The 18878-nt window shown below is 38.4% G+C and overlaps 1 protein-coding gene across 1 annotated transcript; it reads left to right on the plus strand.

Moving 5' to 3' along the window:
• Positions 1–762: 762 nt before the first annotated feature.
• On the plus strand, positions 763–17880 carry LOC143860385 (putative serine/threonine-protein kinase At1g54610). Its single transcript, XM_077370974.1, has 7 exons — positions 763–1424; positions 2150–2434; positions 8006–8323; positions 9786–10013; positions 15387–15487; positions 15573–15696; positions 17159–17880. The coding sequence occupies exons 1-7, from the start codon at positions 1047–1049 to the stop codon at positions 17558–17560; spliced, it is 1836 nt and encodes a 611-aa protein (XP_077227089.1). The 5' UTR covers positions 763–1046; the 3' UTR covers positions 17561–17880.
• The last annotated feature ends 998 nt before the right edge of the window (positions 17881–18878 follow it).

Raw genomic sequence — 18878 nt, forward strand, 5'->3', positions numbered from 1 at the left:
TTTTACATTCATGGATACAAGACACAATCCCTAACTCAGAACACATGAGAGAGGGAGATCCAAAAACTCGGGATAGATAAAAACCTAAGAGTTCAATCTGCTCGGTGTTAGAGGTAATTAGGTCAAGCAAAGGTTGCTTGAAGCATTACACCCTAAGTATCTAGTTTGGAATACCAAGTTTGTTGCCTCCAGCCCCTATATATAGAGATACACTAGGGTTATTGACTGGTTAATGAACTCTAGCCCATGTAGGCCCACTACATCAGTCCAGTATCTTATTTGGCTTATATTAGAACATACATGAGTTATATCATATACCCAATACTCAGTACTCTTGAGTTACATATTCTACTAACTTAATGGGAGCATGTCGGCATCTTTTGGGAGCGCCTTAGTAAAATATCTTTGGAAACTTTCATAAGATAATCCTGGCCCTCCAATTTGTGGATGTGTAAAATGGATGGTACACATTAAAACCTCCACAGATAAGAGGATTAGGATCATTACATGAAGAAGCTAATTAGGGCACAGCCAACCTATCTTGAAATCCAACAAATCAAAGATTTAGAGACCACCCCATTATGCGGGTCCTATGGACGACTGGCACGAAGAACTAACGAGATAAGTGTCAAATAGAAAGTGGACTGCCAATATCAAACAAAAGGGATGCGGATATAATGCTAAGATCAATAATGGCATTTTCGTTATTTACAAAAAACCAAGGGGTACTTAGTACCCACTCCACATTGAATAGAACACCAAGAGAGAAGAAGAGACCTTCGAGCCGACGCGAAAAAGAAATAAAAAAAAAACCGCTTTTCGCGCCCAGAAACCCAGAAACCGGTAAAAATCCAGAAAGAAGAACGGCGGTTTTTTTACTTCAACCTCCGTTATCTTCCCAAAGCAGAAATAAGCTCCACCGTAAGTTAACGGCATCCGATCCCGGTTTTCCTATCACCTTACAACCGTAAGTTAACGGTACCTGATGCCGCCACGTCATCCTGAAAACCGCTACCGGTTTTTCTTTACCAGAAATTAGATGAGGAATGGGTTGCGTGTTCGGTAAACAACCCGCCGGAGATGGCCAGAGAGTGGCCGGAGCTCGTGAAATTTCCGTCAAGGTCGAAGAAGCGTCGGATCCTGTAGCCGTTGATGTTTCCGTTAATGGAGTTAGGGTTAGGAAGGAAGAGGAAGAGAGGAAGAAGGAAAGGGAAGAGAGGAGGAAAGAAAGAGAGGAGAGGATCCGGCACCGGAGTGGAGAATTCCGGCCGCCGGAGCGGCGAAAGCCGAGGGCAAATCCGTCTCTTCGGAGTCTACATGCAGTTGCCGCCTCGGGATGGCCGGAGTGGCTCGAGGCGGTTGTTGGTGATGCGATTGAGGGTTGGACCCCGCGCAGAGCTGATACGTTTGAGAAGCTTGATAAGGTATTCCAAACCCTAATTTGAAGTTTGGAATTCTTAATTCTTGCCCTAATAGTTTCTAATATGATATTTTGAAAAAAAAGGTTCTGTTTTTTTTTTTTTGGCTCTTGGTTTGGTTAGATTAGGTGTTAGGGTTTAGAATTAGGTTTCCTAAACCCTAATCTAAACCTTAATTCGAAGATCGGAAATCTGAATTCTTGGCCTACTTGTTTCTAATTTGAAAATTTGAGAAAAAAAGTTCTGTTTTTTTTTTTCCCTTTTTTTGCTCTTGGTTTGGATAGATTGGGCATTAGGGTTGAGAATTAGGTATTCTAAACCCTAATTTGAAGGTCCGAAATCTGAATTCTTGCCCTACTTCTTTCTAATTTGAAATTTTGATTTTTTTTTTTTCCTTTTTTTAGTTTTTTATGCTCTTGGTTTGGTTAGATTGGGTGTTAGGGCTTATAATTAGGTATTCTAAACCCTAATTTGAAGATCAGAATTCTGAATCTAGCCCTACTTCTTTCTAATTTGAATTTTTTTAAAAAGTTCTGTTGTTTTTTCCTTTTCTTTTTAGTTTATTTTCTGCTCTTGGTTTGGTTAGATTGGGTGTTAAGATTTAGAATTAGGTATTCTAAACCCTAATTTGAAGATCAGAATTCTGAATTCTCGCTCTTCTTTCTAATTTAATGTTTTGAAAAAAAAATTGTTGTTTTTTGTTTCTTATGTTTTGCTCTTGGTTTGGTTAGATTGGGCAAGGGACTTATAGCAATGTGTACAAAGCTAGAGATCTGATTACTGGGAAGATTGTGGCATTGAAGAAAGTTCGATTTGATAATTTGGAGCCAGAGAGCGTGAAATTCATGGCGAGAGAGATTCTTGTGATGAGGCGTTTAGATCATCCCAATGTGCTCAAATTGGAGGGACTGGTCACGTCACGGATGTCATGTAGTCTCTATCTGGTTTTTGAATACATGGAACATGACCTTTCCGGGCTCGCCGCTTGCCCCGGGGTCAAATTTACCTTGCCACAGGTCCACTCATTTTAATTTTATTTCCTTTTGCATTTCTTAGTATATTTGATTGAGCTTAGAATAATAGTGAATGCTCTTATTTCTAACTATGCCATTAGAATCTGAATTGTTCACTGGTTTCAAATTTATATTTGTTCTGTTTTTTAGCTGTTTATGGTTTTGTACATGGGAATTATAGCCTTCTGCTTTACTAACTAGACCTCTGAACTTATATTGAGGGTTATGAGTGTAGAAAGGAGGGTTTTTGTTTTGGTAATGCTGTTTGATTTCACTTGATATGCATCTGATTTCATTTGGTACTCCAATCTTTCTCCAAAGTAGCCGTGCCCATTTGATCAATGCACATATTCATACACCAATTTTGATGTTATTGTACAATTGCAAGTTTTTTTTTTTTTTGGGTTTTTGTTGTCGAGGAGTTTTGAATAGAGAAAGAGATATAGAAAAAGGTTTTGTGCTTGCAACATCTATGTGGTGAAAGCTCAGAACCTACTATCTATTGAACATTTGCTGAATTGGTTGATTCTATTGAGTGGACTGAGTTTGAAACTCAAATTCTCATACATAACTGTCTATGGCTGTCATGAAAACACATTCCATACATGTTGCAGAATCACATGAGTTGCCTGTGAAAGATAAGCTATCGTATTGTCATATAAGACTCTTAAGAGTCCGTAGAGAGTGCAAATATAGAATGTATAATGTAGGCTAAATATAGGCAAATGTGTTTGTAGATCATCTGCTTGCTCTCTAATTGTTGGCTAGGTCCATCTGGAGTTCTGTTCTTCCTTTTGACATTGCTTGGGTGTCATGTTGAGATTGATTGCTGGGTTGACTGAGGTTTGGCAGTTTTCCCCATGGATGTCTAGGTGGAAATTGCTCTGGAGTTTGACTCTCTGCTGCCTTGTGGTCAATTTGTAAGGAGAGGAACATGAAGGATTGATGGTAAGGCAAGATCATTGGACACGCTGGCTCTTGATGTGCGTAACCTCATTATTCAGCAAGCGATATCTTCTAATCCTTTCGAGGTATCTCCAGCACAGAGCTTAGGTATCTATGGGACTTCGGAAATTGATTCGTGTGAGCAGAGATGTCATGGACCCTAGATAGACACCTCCTCTATACGTCATCAGACTGAATTTCAACGGGTCTAGCGTTGACAATCCTGGGTCAACTAAGTTGGTAGATCATGAGGTGCTGGTTAAGCTCGCAATCTCTGCTCGATTAGTGTTAAGGACTCCAATGGGGCGGAGGTGATGGCCCTTATGCGTAGAATAAGATTCTGTTCCTCACATTAATAAAATCCTTTGATTGTTGAAGCTGATTCTGGTAATGTAATTAAATGGCTCCAATCAAAACACGTGTTTCCTTGGCATTTCTAGGATTACTTTGAAGAGATTATTGACCATGTGGGAGACCATAATTCGATTATACAGTATACTCTGAGGTCTGCAAAGTAGGGAGGCCAGCTTGTTGACAAAAATGGGATTGATCGTATTGCTATTATCTCTGATGTGTCTTCTCCTATTGATTAAGAGCATTATGTGTTCATCTCGGTCTCTGATTTTCTCTTTATGTAGTTTTATTCACCACTCAAAAGAGAATATAGGAAAAAGAGCTAGAAGGCAGCTTTTGATAGTAGCATTTTTCTCTTGCTGATTAATCACAAATGGTACCTAGTAGTGAGCAAGTGGATCAAAATCTAGGAATGGAGAGCTGAATTGTCATCCAATGCCTCCTTATGCCATTCAGAGTGTATGAGTTAGAAATTGCATTAGCTTATAAAAGATTATGGTGAGGAAAACCTGGGAAGAGCAAATTTATCCTGAATGTCTTCCAGCACAAGCATTGATCTCCATCAGACCTTATTCTCACAATCGACCCATTGGATAACATTAAGGGAGTTCACTTCCCACTAAAAGGAACTGAAATGGAGGTGCTCCAATAGTGGCCATGCATCTGAATTCTCACTCTTCAAAATAAATAGGTCCTGCAAAAGAAACTTCTATCATTCCACCATCATCTTCGGCGATTAACCCACCAACTCCTGATGGATCCCATCAACTACGGTACTTTGACCAAAATTAGTTTATTGACCAAAATTAGTTTAGGAGTCTAGGCAAATTGCACAGGTTCCGCAAAGAGGGTTTGATGCTTAGGTGAATGTTACTTAGGCTGTTGCCTGAAACTTACCGCTTCTAAAAGGGAAATTGGCTATAGATGGGCTTCTTACTCGTGTTGTTCTTTTCCTTAGCCTACTTCTTTTCATGATGGGTTATTTGGAAAGATTGAAATACCCTTACTCTTGTTGTTATTAGTCACATATCATATACTAATAACTTTTTTTTTTTGAAAGATGCATTATATGGTTGAGACATGCTAAACCAGGTTAATATACTAATAACTTAATTTACTCATAGGATTGTATTACATGTAGGTGTATGAAGCTTTTGAATATATACATTTGTAAGTTTTATCAGTAATTGTTCTAGGGTTGCTGCCTACACAAACTGAGAAAAATGGAGCCGACTGCCAATTCCAAGGCCTTCTCTTGAAGCTTCTTCTCCCTGCAGTTGCATCAATAATGCTGATGGTTGAATCTTGTGTGACTATAACCTAGTCCTATTTGTGGCAGTTGCACCTGTTTTATTAAATCCCTTATCCATTCTAGTTACATTCTCATTGGGAAGGTCTGAAGGTTGCTGCTTCTTCCATATTGTTAGATAGCAGCAATTGGAGTAAATACCATTCAAAAAGAAGAAGAAGCAGCAATTGGAGTAAAGAGAGTAACTTATTAGTTACATTCTCATTGGGAAGCCTCTGGTCCAAAGTTCCTACAGAGCCAAGGAATAAGGACACTATAAGAATGCATAAAAGATTCATACAAAAGACGTATAACTGCTGGAATAAGTGTATGTGCCAGGCTATGCACATGGTTGCTCGCAATGTCGTGCAAAGAACACATCCATGATCAGCATGAAGACCCCCTTTTCTTGCCTTTAAACAAGCCAAAAAAAATGCAACCGGCTCTACCTTCAGTTCTCCACACCGACAACTAAACATTCTTCATCCTTGCAGAGAGTCTCTAACCTCATCCCAAAAAATTTTTCCAAAATATCTCATGTTTGTTTTCTTACTCACAGTCTTCCTGTTTTATTGTTGAAATATGCACTTATGGTGATTGAATAAATGAACATATGCTTATGTTTTTTGTAAGTTGTAACCGACAAATTCAGCTATTATCTTTAATAAGTCAAATTTAGCTTCATTGGGACAGATAAATTTAACTTATTAAAGATAAGATAAAGGATAATATGTGCATGCTTTGACAAATTGGGAAAGGGGGCTGATAACAACACCCTTTGTGATAAGGACAGTCCTCTGTCTTGACTTTGAAAATGTCACACCTAACACATAAGATTGGGAAGAAGAATCATTATCAAAATTAAAAATCTCATAAATAAGGTTGTCCTTCTAAAAAAAACAGGGTGACCTTGCCAGCTCCTATTGGGAAAAATGTCCATAATTGTTACTTCTGTCGCTGACCTTAGTTGCGGGAAAGTTCAAAAAATTTGAAAGTTACTTCATTTCAGATGGAGGATCAAAACCTTTAATGCTTTATAAACATAAACTTAAACATACACCTTTAAGTGGCCAAGTTAAGTCCACTATCATCCATGATCCAAGAATAAGTGGGTCCCAATCCATGTGTGGTCCACCCAAGTAATGGTATTCTTTTAGAAGTTATATATTTCTTTTATAAGTTATTCTGTTTATTTGTATTAATTAAGAATTTTAGTAGTTTGCTTTAGTTAGGGTTTAACTATTCACGCCACTATTCCCGTCACTGCTCATCCACTTGTTAATGTTTTGTTATTAGTTTTTTTTTTGCTGAGTTTCAAGTGAGAAGTTACTAAATGTTAGTGTTTTAGTCGTTAAGTTAAAGATGACTCACATGTTAGGGTTTTAAGTTGTTTACGGGTCTTTTAGCAGTGGTGGAGAAGTCTATATATTGTAAGCCTTCTGGTCATCGAGGTTATTGTGATGATTGTATGGATGGAAAACTGCTCTTGTTTCGAGAACTCTTTTTGAAAAGAGAAAAGGAGCTGTTGGCTTATGGGGGCTAGCGATGCCCCTTTGCTCAGAAGGCTCATACCGCACTAGGGCGCGATTAACCCGATCTGTCCCGCATGGTGCTACTCAATAAAGATAATGGTTGCGCCCTTTACATCAGTTGTAGCTTTTGGTAAGATTGGTAGCACCACGATCCTTCTTTTTCTTTTAAATAAGTAGCGTAACGATCCTACAGGTGGTATCAGAGCGAGGTCATGGATTGGATATTTCCCATGTTCCGGGGTGTTGGGGGAGAGAGAGAGGGGGGGGGGGGGGGGGGGGGACTCAGAGGGCTCAGACCACACCAGGGTGTGATTAATCAGCCTGTCCTGCGATGGTGCTACTTAATGGTTGTGCCCTTTCCATCAGCTATAGCTTTTGGTAAGATTGGTACGCCACGATCCTACAGGGGCTATCAAGATTACTGTGATGAGGGTATGGATGAAAAATTGCTCATGTTTTGAAAACTTAGAATTCTCTTTGAAAAGAGAAAAGGGTTCATCAAGATTATTGTGATGATGGTATGGATGAAAAACTTCTCCTATTTTGAGACCTCTAAGTTCTCTTTGAAAAATACGACATTTTTCTCTCTTGGTGGTGAGACTCCATCAAAATCCTGCTCTGCAATAGTGAGGCTCTATTCTTGTTAGCCTTTATACGTAGGGAGGCTATATCCTATCCTTGTCTATTGTTTTTCAATTCCTATTGAATTTTCTAGCTCTTTAGAGTTAGTTTTTTCATATTCTTTGATTTAGATCTATCATAGAAATTCCATTGCTTTAATTATATTTTATGCATATTTCAAATTGCTAGACACCGTCATCCCAAATTTTTGTGAAGCTTTAAATCTCTCCAATTTTCTAGCCACCTTAAACACTTAATCTACCAATGTCTAGTCTTAATTTCCGATTTATTCTATCCAAACCTCAATTCTCCAATACCAAACCCTGCCTACTTTCTGGAGCCCTATTTCTTTTAGGAGTCCTTTTAGGATCTTGTTTTCATTGTTGGCTGGCTATCCTACATCAATTTGGCAGAAAAGTTGTTTATTTTTTCTAATTTACATTTTTATGATCAAATCACCTTAAACCAATTGTAACAAGTTTTTATTTTTGAAAAATGAAGATGAAAATTCATTCTTTCTTACAGAAAATACCATTGTCCTTTTTTAGCCATTACATTTTTCTATTCTTTGTATCCAGACTCCATGAAACCCCGTCATAACATTGTAATGTAAGGCATGTATTGTTTTTGCTGATATGATTGTGAAGCAGTAGTTTTCATTCATTGAACACAGTGTGAAACTATAAATGATGTACTATATAGTATATACTACCATAACTGCATAACAGCTTGTGATGTGTAGGACAGTAGGAGTGTGCATTAAAGCTTAGTTCTTCCTCACATATTTTCCTTTTATTGAGTTGATTTCTTTTGTAACTATTACTGTGGTAGCAGGCCAAATGCTATATGAAACAACTATTCTCTGGGCTTGAGCATTGTCACAATCGAGGTGTCCTCCACCGTGATATCAAGGGTTCAAACTTGCTTATCGACAAGGATGGGATTCTTAAGATAGCTGATTTTGGACTAGCTTCTTTTTATGATCCTGGTCATAGGCAACCTATGACTAGTCGAGTTGTCACTCTGTGGTATCGCCCTCCGGAACTTTTACTGGGGGCCACATACTATGGTGTTGGCGTTGACCTTTGGAGTGCTGGATGCATTTTGGCAGAGTTGCTTGCTGGGAAGCCAATAATCCCAGGACGGACAGAGGTATTTTGTTTTTCTTGCGTACAAACATTCTTGTAATATCATTCTTTTTGCGTGCCCCTATCATTAAAAAAAAAAACCTTATTGCATGCCCCTTTCCACACTTACTTGAATAAGTTTTGCTACTGCAACCTACTCTACATCAGATTATGACTCCTATGTGGATAGAGTTATGGTTTCGAAGTTTGAGCTGTACCTTTTGTGAAGAATAGAATAACTCGTCGTCAATCTTTAATCACCTAATCTCTTATATCATGCAAAAGTTATCACAATCTAATGTGTAAATAAAGTGAGTGAAAGATGAAGAGAAGAGAAGGAGAGAGAAACCCAAGCAATCAGCGGGGTTTGTGTTCTGTTATTTCATAATAGGATACAGCCCTAACTAGTAACTTATATAATGATGTGAGTTACATTAAATACAGAACTGTTTTGGGTTTGCCTGCACCAATCCTCGAGCCCTCAACCTTTGTGGTTTAATAAACATTAAATAAAGAACTGTTACTAGCTAAGAACCACACCAAAATACACTTTTCTAGCTTTCTTTGTACCACAGTGAATACTTGGGATTATCTGTTATTTCCTGTTAATGTAACATGGTCCCAATAGGAGGAGAAGAAGAAGGAAAAGGAGGAGCGGAGGAGGAGGAGGAGGCAAGGTTTTAAATCTCGGTTTCGGTACGAAATTTTGGACGAAATCTTGTAAAAATTTCACTGAAATTTCCGAAACATTTCCTCGAAATTTCCGAAATTTCACCGAAATTTTGTACTTCACCGAAACGTGTCACCGAAATTTCCGAAATTTCACCGAAAGGAAACGTTTCGGCCGAAATTTCCGAAACGTTTCGGCGAAGTTTGGTACTTTTCCGACTCACTGTGAATTTTGTTTCGTTTTCCACCGAAACCGAAATATTTCGGCCGAAACGAAACGTTTCGGCCGAAATTTAAAACTATGGGAGGAGGAATGAGGGAGGAGTTGAGAGTCTCCTTAATAGAGCTCCCATGTGTGTGCGTGCAAAATAGGTTTACATGCACAAAGACCTGAATACGCTTCTAACAATTTCCAACAAACAGAAGGCCTCCACTGTTGCTTAAACATCCACTTTTATTTGCCACGTTGGGCCAATGAGCCATCAATCATAAATTAAGGAGGTTTTGCTTTAACTTTGGACACCAATAACTGCATATGCTTTTTCTAAATTTGTAAAAATGTTTTTACACTTAATCTTCTTTAACTCCTGTAGGTAGTCTGGATTCTTGAAAATAGATGAGAATCCCCTTGACACTCCAAACAGTCAATGAATAGTGTTGTATGCTGCTTTTTGAACTTGCCCTCCCATTAACCCACAATGACTATAAAAGTTTGTCTTTATTGTGCTGGCTTCTTTTCCGGCATCTTTTATTATTAATTTAGTATCTTTGTCTTTATATTGTTCACAGATGGCTTGTCTCATCTGCTATTTTTTTAGGTGGAGCAACTGCACAAAATTTTTAAGTTGTGTGGTTCCCCGTCTGAGGAATATTGGAAGACGGCAAAGTTTCCACATGCAGCTATCGTTAAGCCACAACAGCCATATAAACGTTGTATAGCAGAAACTTTTAAAGAACTCCCACCTTCTTCACTACCTCTTATAGAAACTCTTCTTGCAATTGACCCAGACGAACGAGGGACTGCTACTTCTGCTCTGAATAGTGAAGTGAGTGTCCCGATCATAAATATTCCTATGCATTTAACCTTATGCTGTTCATATTTTGTATTACATATTTTTTTTTCTACGTAAAATGAACGCTCCCAAATTACTTATTTGGAATTATTTTTTTGAAAATACTTATTTGGACTTATCATAAATTCATAATTACTTTTGTGAGCTTTAGTAATGTATAATGATGAGTATAACATTTTGTTTCAAGGCAAGAGTGAGTACTTCCAGATATTATTTAGAGGTACTTTGTGTTACTTTAATTGTAAATAATAATGATCTGAGAAATTTGGTCATAGCTATACGCCATTTGATAAACTCATCACTGGTTCCATTTTTTTTCTCCCTCTTTATTGCCCTGATAAGTTTTAGTCAGAGCTATATCAGTTTTAGATAATGGAGAATGTACGCTCTCGTTCTCTCTCTCTCTCTCTCTCTCTATATATATATATATATATATATATATATATATATATATAGGAAAACTGTTTCTGCACTCGAGTGCAGAAAACAGGGGTGGGCCCACATTTTTTGGGAGATCCAAAGCATTCATTTGATGGACCCTGTCATAGATAGGGTATGTACAAAAAATCAGCTCCATTGGATCATCCTAACCCTTCCATTTGTGTGTGTGTGTGTGTTTTTTTTTTTTTTTTTCTGGATTGCCGGGGCCGCGGGGGGGGGGGCTTGGACGGATTTGTTACACACACACATCACAAATCTGTCCATTCCCCCCACCCCAGCCCACCCACAAATGGAAGGGTTAGGATGATCCAATGGAGCTGATTTTTGGTACACACCTTGACTATGATAGGGCCCATCAAATGAATGCTTTGGATCCTGCCAAAAATGTGGGCCCACCCTGTTTCTGCACTCGAGCTCAGATAAGCTTATCTGTGCTTGAGCGCAGGAACAGTAAGCCCTATATATATATATATATATATATATATATATATATATATATATATATATATATCAGTAGAATTCTTTTACAAGTCCCCCAAAAGACACTTCCAGTTCAACCACCGTGACAGACCAAGACAGGCGTTAGGTATAGAGCTGATAGAGACGCTCTGAATCCTGAAATCCAGAGTAGATATCTCAATGTCAGTGAGTCGATCAGGATTGCAATTTGTCAATCTAGGGCTCCCACACAGGTGTGAACCCATTACCTCAAGGATATCAAAGATCTCAAAACTGTTTTAATCCTCGACATAAGCTAACTCCTTTAGCGATGAAGAGACTGATTGTTGTATAGTGTTAAGAGATACAATGGGAATGTGCGAAGAAACCTAAAGCCTAATGCTTGTTTTCATGCCTGAGTTTGACTATATCCTTAAGTGACCTGCCTCTGCCTGTGCCAAAAACACCAAACCTTCCTGTAATAAAGAAGAGATGGAGGATACATTTGTAGAATTTCTGATTAATTTAAAAAATGAACTAGTGAGCTCTTATATGCCTGTAGACAAGAGTTGCAGAGACTTGAAAGTTTAAACTATAACTTGACTATCAGAGTGGGGTAAGCATTCAGATCCTCAAGTATTGCTTCTGCTTGTGTGATCAACTTTATACTTGGTGGAACTAGCTGTGCCAACACCCAACAGCATGGAACCTTCTCCCTGTAAAGGACAGATATGGAGGATCACAATGTCTGAGGAAATCTTATTACCAAATGAGTCAATAAGCTCTTAAATACATTTTCGTTGGAGGTCAGATGAACACAAGGCCCTTAAGGGGAAAAGAACTAGAGTACCTCTATACAACAAAGTAGAGCAAACTAGGACTAGATATGCCTACCTCAAATTCAATTGGGACCATACAAATCAAGTGGGGAGAGTTCTCCCAACAAAAGCTTGTAGCTATGAGACACCATAACTCTACTGAATAAAATCATAGTCTTATGATTAAGAGAAATGTATTATGGATAGAAAAAATATATGGTGATATACTGTGTGAAAGTGGCAGTTGATCATAATGTGCTTCTTTCTTTGAGAAACTGGCTTGGAAGCAATTCGAATAGCACTAGTATTGTAAGTAATGCTTTGAGAATAGCAGCACTTGATGGAGAATTCTGCAGAGTAATGCATGGTCTTCAAAACATTGATGAGTTCAGAAATCGCGTGTCTGGAATCTAATAACTGCCTCTTCAAATTTCTAACATCATGGTATGAGGATCCCGTTTAACAACATGTGTGACTTGTGATTTCCACATAGCATAGTTGAATTGTTACATGTCAAAAAAGCATAGTTAAATTTTTGACGAAGACAAAATGGTGATTCCATAATCTTGTAGTTTACAGTAAAGAGAAAGTAGTTCATCTTCATCTAATAAAATGGCATGTTCCAAGAAGATGAAGCTTGGAAGATTTTTTTTTGGGAGCAACCGAAAGAAAAGAGGGAAAACACTATCATTTCAAAAAAGAAAAAAAATCTGAGATAAAAGTAGAAGTGGATGGGGTTGAGATTGAAGAGATGTTGCATAGAATGAGGCATCCTATTATCAAGTTGCTTCCTCAATGATGAAAGGTCTCTCAGGGAATTGACATGATTATCTTTTGGTATTGTTGACCCCTTTGTTCGGACTGCTGAGTATGGATACCGATACCCAAGGCACCTCTTATGTTCGTTCTTTCTTCAATAAGTTATTGAGGAAGATAATACACCATCATGCTATTCAAGGCTTTGGAAAGTTGTGGTGCTGCCTCAAATGGTTGCATTTGCTTGGACAGTGGGGGCTAAGAAAATCAACACGTGATCGAGTAAAAAAAGAGGAAGGTATTTCTTGCAAGTTGGTGCATTCTTGTAAGCAAAAGGAGGAGTCGCTAGATCATCTCTGGGCACAATCCTCTTTTTCCAACATGGCCATGGCAGTCTATTATGAAAATCTTTGGAGTCATGGGTGTTTCGAAGATCTATCAAAAGTATTATCCTTAACTAGGGTAGTGGCCCTGACCCCTTTGGCAAAACAGATTGAATCATGTGGAGCTTGGTGCCACATGCAAGGATATGATTTTTTTTAATGGTATGCATGGAAAGAAAGGAGCAAGCACATATTTGAAGAAAGGAAGAGGCATTTGAGAAGAATTTTGCTTGAAATCAAAATTGATCTCATCCTATGGGAAGGGAATGATAAAAGTTTCTCCAAATATAGCATGGGCGGCATCCTTAGTAATTGGAGAACAGTGTTTAAAGAGAAAGGAGGGGAGATTATGTCCAAGCCAAGGTGGCAACCGCTCCCTTTTGGTGGGATTAAGCCTAATTTCAGTGGAAGCACCAAAGTTAACCCCGTGCTGGAATTGGTGGTTTATTATGGGATTCAGCTGGCTATACATTACTATCCTTTTCAGGTCCGGTGGAAGTGTGTGATTCCAATGAGGTGGAAGCAAGAGCCCTCCTTTTGGGGGCTGCGGTGGTTAACCCATGCAATGGAGGCCTCATTGATCATTGAGGAAGATTCTTCAAAAGTCATTGCTTGGGCTTCAAGTAAAGCTAGCGGCCCATGGAAACTTGCTGGCGTCATCACGGAAATCAGAGACCTTTGAGCCAAAATTGCTCTAGAATTCCAACATAGGCTGAGGTCGGCAAATGAACAGGCAGACAAACTGGCCAAAGGAGCAGAAAAGGAAGATATGGTAGTAGTTAATGATAATATCTAGGTGAAAGGTGGGTGGAGCCCTAAGGAAAAAGAAGGGTGTTAATGCATCTCTTCTACATATGTAGTGGGATAACTCATCTCATATATTTACATTTTGAAGAAGATTTCGGTTTTATCAATACAGTCTGTTACTTTTGCAGAAAAAATTCTCTCTCCAACAAGCTTTTGAAGCAATGCCAGAAACAGCTTGATGGGAAATGCTAGAGATATAAAATTGAATCTTATTGATTGTGTATCTATTGTGTTCTTATTCATGAGGTTATTTATTATGGTTACTTGATCTAAAACTTGAATATTTATATTACCATATGAATATGTTTGTGTGTGTGTGTGTGTGTGTGTGTGTGTGGCCCATCTAGTTACATTGGTATTTATATTATTCTCTTTCTCAGCTGCAGGATTTTAACATACAGACCTAAAACACCAATTTACTTATATTTTTCATGTACATATCGTCAAAAAGAATGGCTGATTTCATTTTAAATATCTTGGGTTGCTTTTTTTTTTTTTTTTGAAAGCTGACATATTTTCATTGATACTATAATAATTACATTGTGGACCAGGAGTCCCACCTAGCATTACATAGTACCAAATAAAACTGGCCAGGGCATACCCTAAGCCAGAAAGACCAAGTATAAACAACAAAAATTGGGCCCTTTCTATCTGAACCATGTCGTATGCAATTCTTACACTCCAATCAATTCAAAAAGAAGCTTTCCCCGACCGTGCCGAGCCAACTGCCCTGCATTACGATCATTTCAACCTACATCCATCATCTTCCTCCAACTACATTCACCACATTCCTTAGCTAATAGCAGCAAAGAAGAACAACCAGGCAACATTGTCTCGGCAAGCGAAAGACCATGGTCTCTCAAGCTATTGAGAATCTAATACTTTCCTCGGCGCACCTGGAATCTGATGTTATATGGGCCAATTACTTACTCCGGCCATCTCTCCAATCCTCCATTCTAAGGTATCCCCTTGACACCAACCAAAAGAACTGAGGCCAACTTCCTGGGTTCCACAAACTAAGTAACAAAACACCCAACTTCCCCTTTGACCATCCCATTTTCTTTCCTGCCTCTATTAAAAATTGAAAACAGCAAACATATCTAGGAAGACTCCACTAATAGACAATTACAATGCTCCCCAACTATTGAACTCCAGTTACCTAGGTGCTAAGGAAATTAGTAAACAAAGACCCACTAGTGCGATTCAAATAACTAACCACTTGAGCTAAGGTCCCTTAAAGTCATATTCCAGATTCCATTTCAACCTCCTTGGCTCTTTCTTTTTCTCCCTCACAGCTCTGGCTTCCATGCCTAGAAACATTTCTTTAGTCTTTTCTAGGTCCTCTTGGTATGAGATACCAAATACATCTCCTATTGCGAAGAAATCATTAAATCCCTCCGGCTCTCGATGTCCAGAATCTTGGGTTGCTTTTGTTTCAATGCTTTACATTTACTTGTTTATGAGCCAATATTGGAAGTGAATGTTAAGGATTTAACTGATCTTAGTATGAATTCTTACATGTTAAATAAAATTATTAAGTTCTAGTTATTCAATGCAGATTCTTAAATTGGAGTTCTTATGACATGTTTCTCATTAATAAATAAAATAGATCGGAAATTTTCTCTAGCAAATATTCTTCGCGAATCAAAGTAGTTCTGGTTCTTTAGGTGCTTGTTTAATTGATATCTTTTTTATGTATGCAGTTCTTCAACACAAAGCCTTATGCCTCTGAGCCGTCAAGCTTACCACATTATCCTCCAAGCAAAGAAATGGATGTTAAATTAAGGGATGAAGAAGCTAGAAGGTTCCTTTTTATTTTTATCTCCATTTCCGCAATTTGCTCCATTACTTAAGCCAATTGTTAACAGATTTTATATAACTTGTCATAGGCAAAGAGGTCTTAGTGGGAAAGGCAATGGTGTCGATGGTGTGAAGAGAGTGAGAGCGCGAGATCGAGGCAGTAGGGCAGTGCCTGCTCCGGAAGCAAATGCTGAGTTGCAAACAAACCTGGATGTATGTCACATGACCTATCCCTTTCATTTTATTCTGCATAAACTACATGAAATTCTGGGTAATATTTCATTTTTACAATTCAAAAACCAAAATCATTCCTAAGAAAATCAGAAGCAAAGAAATAAAAGGTCAAGAAAGGAGATTTTAAGCTAATGAAAATATCGTGTTTTCACTGCGACATTTTGATAAAACGACAAAATCCCGAGATTTTAAAAATGTTAACTTACCAACTCCCAAAAGCTTAAGCTGTTGGAGAAAGGCGTTATTTATCTTTTATACTAACACTCCCTCGCAGGTGTGCCCGACTTGGCAAACACATGGCACATGTGGTCCCACTTTGGGCTGACCATCGCATGTGGATTTTTGCTATCCGGGAAAGTCTGAACTCGAGACCTTTGGCTCTGATACCATGTTAACTTACCAACTTCTCCAAAAGCTTTTTTTTTTTTTTTGGGGGGGGGGACCTGGGAGGGGCGTGGCTGGAGGGTGGTGGAACAAGGGGTGGGAGGAGGTGGGGCTGGAGAGGGGTGGTGTGGGGGTCAGGGTTAGGGAGAGAGATGAAGGTGAGGGAGAGAGATTAGGGTTAGGGTTTAGGCATGGAGAAGATGGAGGCTGAAGGTAATCCCTAGAGATCAAAGACCCTATGGCTCTGATACCATGTTAACTTACCAACTTCCCCAAAAGCTTAAGCTGTTGGAGAAAGTCGTTGTTTATCTTTTATACTTTAACAAAAAATATAGTGATATTTTCATTTTTATCATGAACGATATTTTGTGACATATTTTAAGCTATGATTTGTGGACCCGTCACGGGTGTCGTGTGTCGACACGAACATGGGGTGTTGGACACGGCGAACCCCCAAAATTTAGAAATGGGGACACGGCTAAAATATAAAGTATATATATGATATAACAGCAAATATTAGTCAAAGAAGAGCTAACAAGAGTTTATAATAAAAGAAGAGTTAACAATAAAAGAGGTAAACACAATATGCAATAATAAAATAGAATGTTACACTTGACACGGCACAAAAACATGTCCACACTGCCAAATTAAGTTTAACACTTATAGCAGTACATTTAAAAGTGTCCAAAGGAGTGTCGACACGGGTGGACACGACACGCGTGTCGTGTCGGACATGGCAGGACACGTGTGTCGGCAATAAATTCATAGTGTCGGCTAAATCATAGATTTTAAGTAACATAAGAAACCCATACGTGCTTCTCAAGATTAGAGATTCAACTATTGAGAAGTAGCTGAATTGTTTGATCTAGAAATTTACATGACCTGCTTTTTCCATGCAAGTACTGAGGAGTTGTAGTTTAGCGTGTAGTATTTCCTACACAATTGTGATTTATGTGCTTCTTAGTGACACCTATATCAATTGAAGGATGAGATGATCTTGTCTGAACGGTGTGTGATTGCGTCTCATCAACTTTATTTTCCTTGCTTTAATTTTCAGCGTCGGAGATTAATAACCCATGCAAATGCCAAGAGCAAGAGCGAGAAGTTCCCGCCTCCTCATCAGGATGGAGCAGTGGGGTTTCAATTAGACACATCACACAATGGCCCATCATCCTTCATTGCGCCAGACAATTCCTTTGCCTCATCTGTTTTTGATCTACCGAAATCAGGAGGGATTTCAGTTTCTGGTCCGATGGGGAATCCTACAGCCACTGGGGGACCTTCTAGGAGGAGGAAAACAGGCAAGGAAGAGTATCAAATGGGTTCTGCCCGAACATTTATGGGCACGTTGAGGCCATTCTCGTCTGGCCTTTTGCTTGATCATCGGAAAGACATGAGGAATGGGAAGAGAGGAAAGGGAAAAGAGATTGCTTCGGAAGTATTTGGCGGCGGCATGTAGAGAAAGGATAAAGAGAGCATTGGGTGTTTTCCCCAACATAATAGATTTTAATTTTGGGTAAGTTCTTGAGTTGGGTTTATCTCCCTCTTTTCTTTCTGTCATTTATCACATTCCATCCATATAAGTGATTGGTTGATAAGGATAATGCACTCAATGAAAAACTTACCAAGATATTTATCTGTAAATATGTACAGTTTTTTGAGGCAGGATGGAACTCTACAGTTACTACAATCTGCAAAACTGTGTTTTAGTTCATTTTGTTTTAGGGTTTGTAACTATAGATTTCAAAAATAGTAAAAAAATGTCAGGGAATTGTTATACCCAGTCTGTTGGTTTGGCACTGGAAAATTGGAAATCCACCCTTTATTAAACATCTGTAGTTGACTATTGGTTACTAATTTGGAAATTTCAACATCTTTTAGCTGCTAACTATAGAGTGTAAAATAAATAGAAGAGTGCCAACATTAAAACAAAGAAGTGCAGACATCATTTTGTAAAATATAGTCTGGTCTAAGTAGGTGCTTTGAAATTTTTATTTATTAGGAGTAAAATTTTTGAACCCCATATTTTGGATCAGGACCCAGGCCTTGATGGATTTATTGTTGGTTTCTATAAAAAAGACTTGGCAGTGAGTGGGTCTCACTGTGTTCCACATCATTAGTCTGTGTTTCATTCTGAATAATAAATAACACATGATTAGGTCTGTGTTTCATTCTGAATACCATCTCAAATAACTTAATCAAACATATCTGGTTCTCATTTGCATGGAACCCAATGCTATTGAAATGAACAAATTCTGCCTGAAGAGTCTTTTGCATCGTCAGTTACAAAATTCTCTCAAAAGTTTTAGCTACAGAATTCATGAAACTATTTTCATAGCTCAAGAAATTCTCACTTCATTCAGACACTTGGAAGGATGGTCCTAGCTACTGTAGCCTCAAGGCCCAAAAATCTTTCGTCTCTAATTTGAGGATGATTTAATGATAATCGCAAAGGATTCTTTCTCGAGTTGCCAGGTTATCAAAACCCTCCTCTACTGATTTGTTCTCGGTAATGGGTCTAACCATTAATAATCAGAATTTCTTTAAAGTGACATCTATAATTTATTCATTATAGAAAATGAAATAAGAGAAGCTGAATTTTACAAATCTGCCGCTTTGCCTTCTGCATCAAGGTTTCCTATAACTAACCGTATGCCTTCCTTCTCCACCCTTTCTTTTGCCAACTTATACACTGCATCGTTGGCTGATCGCAATTTGTGTTGGAACTGTGAGTCAATCCTTCAAGCAAGGTCTTTAATTTCTGCAATAATATGAGC

Source organism: Tasmannia lanceolata, unplaced genomic scaffold (genome assembly GCF_043159265.1).
Source record: "Tasmannia lanceolata isolate RefF3 unplaced genomic scaffold, GAP_Taslan_0.1 ptg000037l, whole genome shotgun sequence".
In the NCBI taxonomy this organism is placed as follows: Eukaryota; Viridiplantae; Streptophyta; class Magnoliopsida; order Canellales; family Winteraceae; genus Tasmannia; species Tasmannia lanceolata.

Excerpts from the sequence above, each read along its gene's own strand:
- LOC143860385 (XM_077370974.1), top strand. The coding sequence starts at position 1,047 with ATGGGTTGCGTGTTCGGTAAACAACCCGCCGGAGATGGCCAGAGAGTG. Across the intron at positions 1,425-2,149 it reads CGTTTGAGAAGCTTGATAAG|ATTGGGCAAGGGACTTATAG; the intron begins GTATTCCAAACC and ends TGGTTTGGTTAG. Across the intron at positions 15,697-17,158 it reads AGTTGCAAACAAACCTGGAT|CGTCGGAGATTAATAACCCA; the intron begins GTATGTCACATG and ends TTTAATTTTCAG.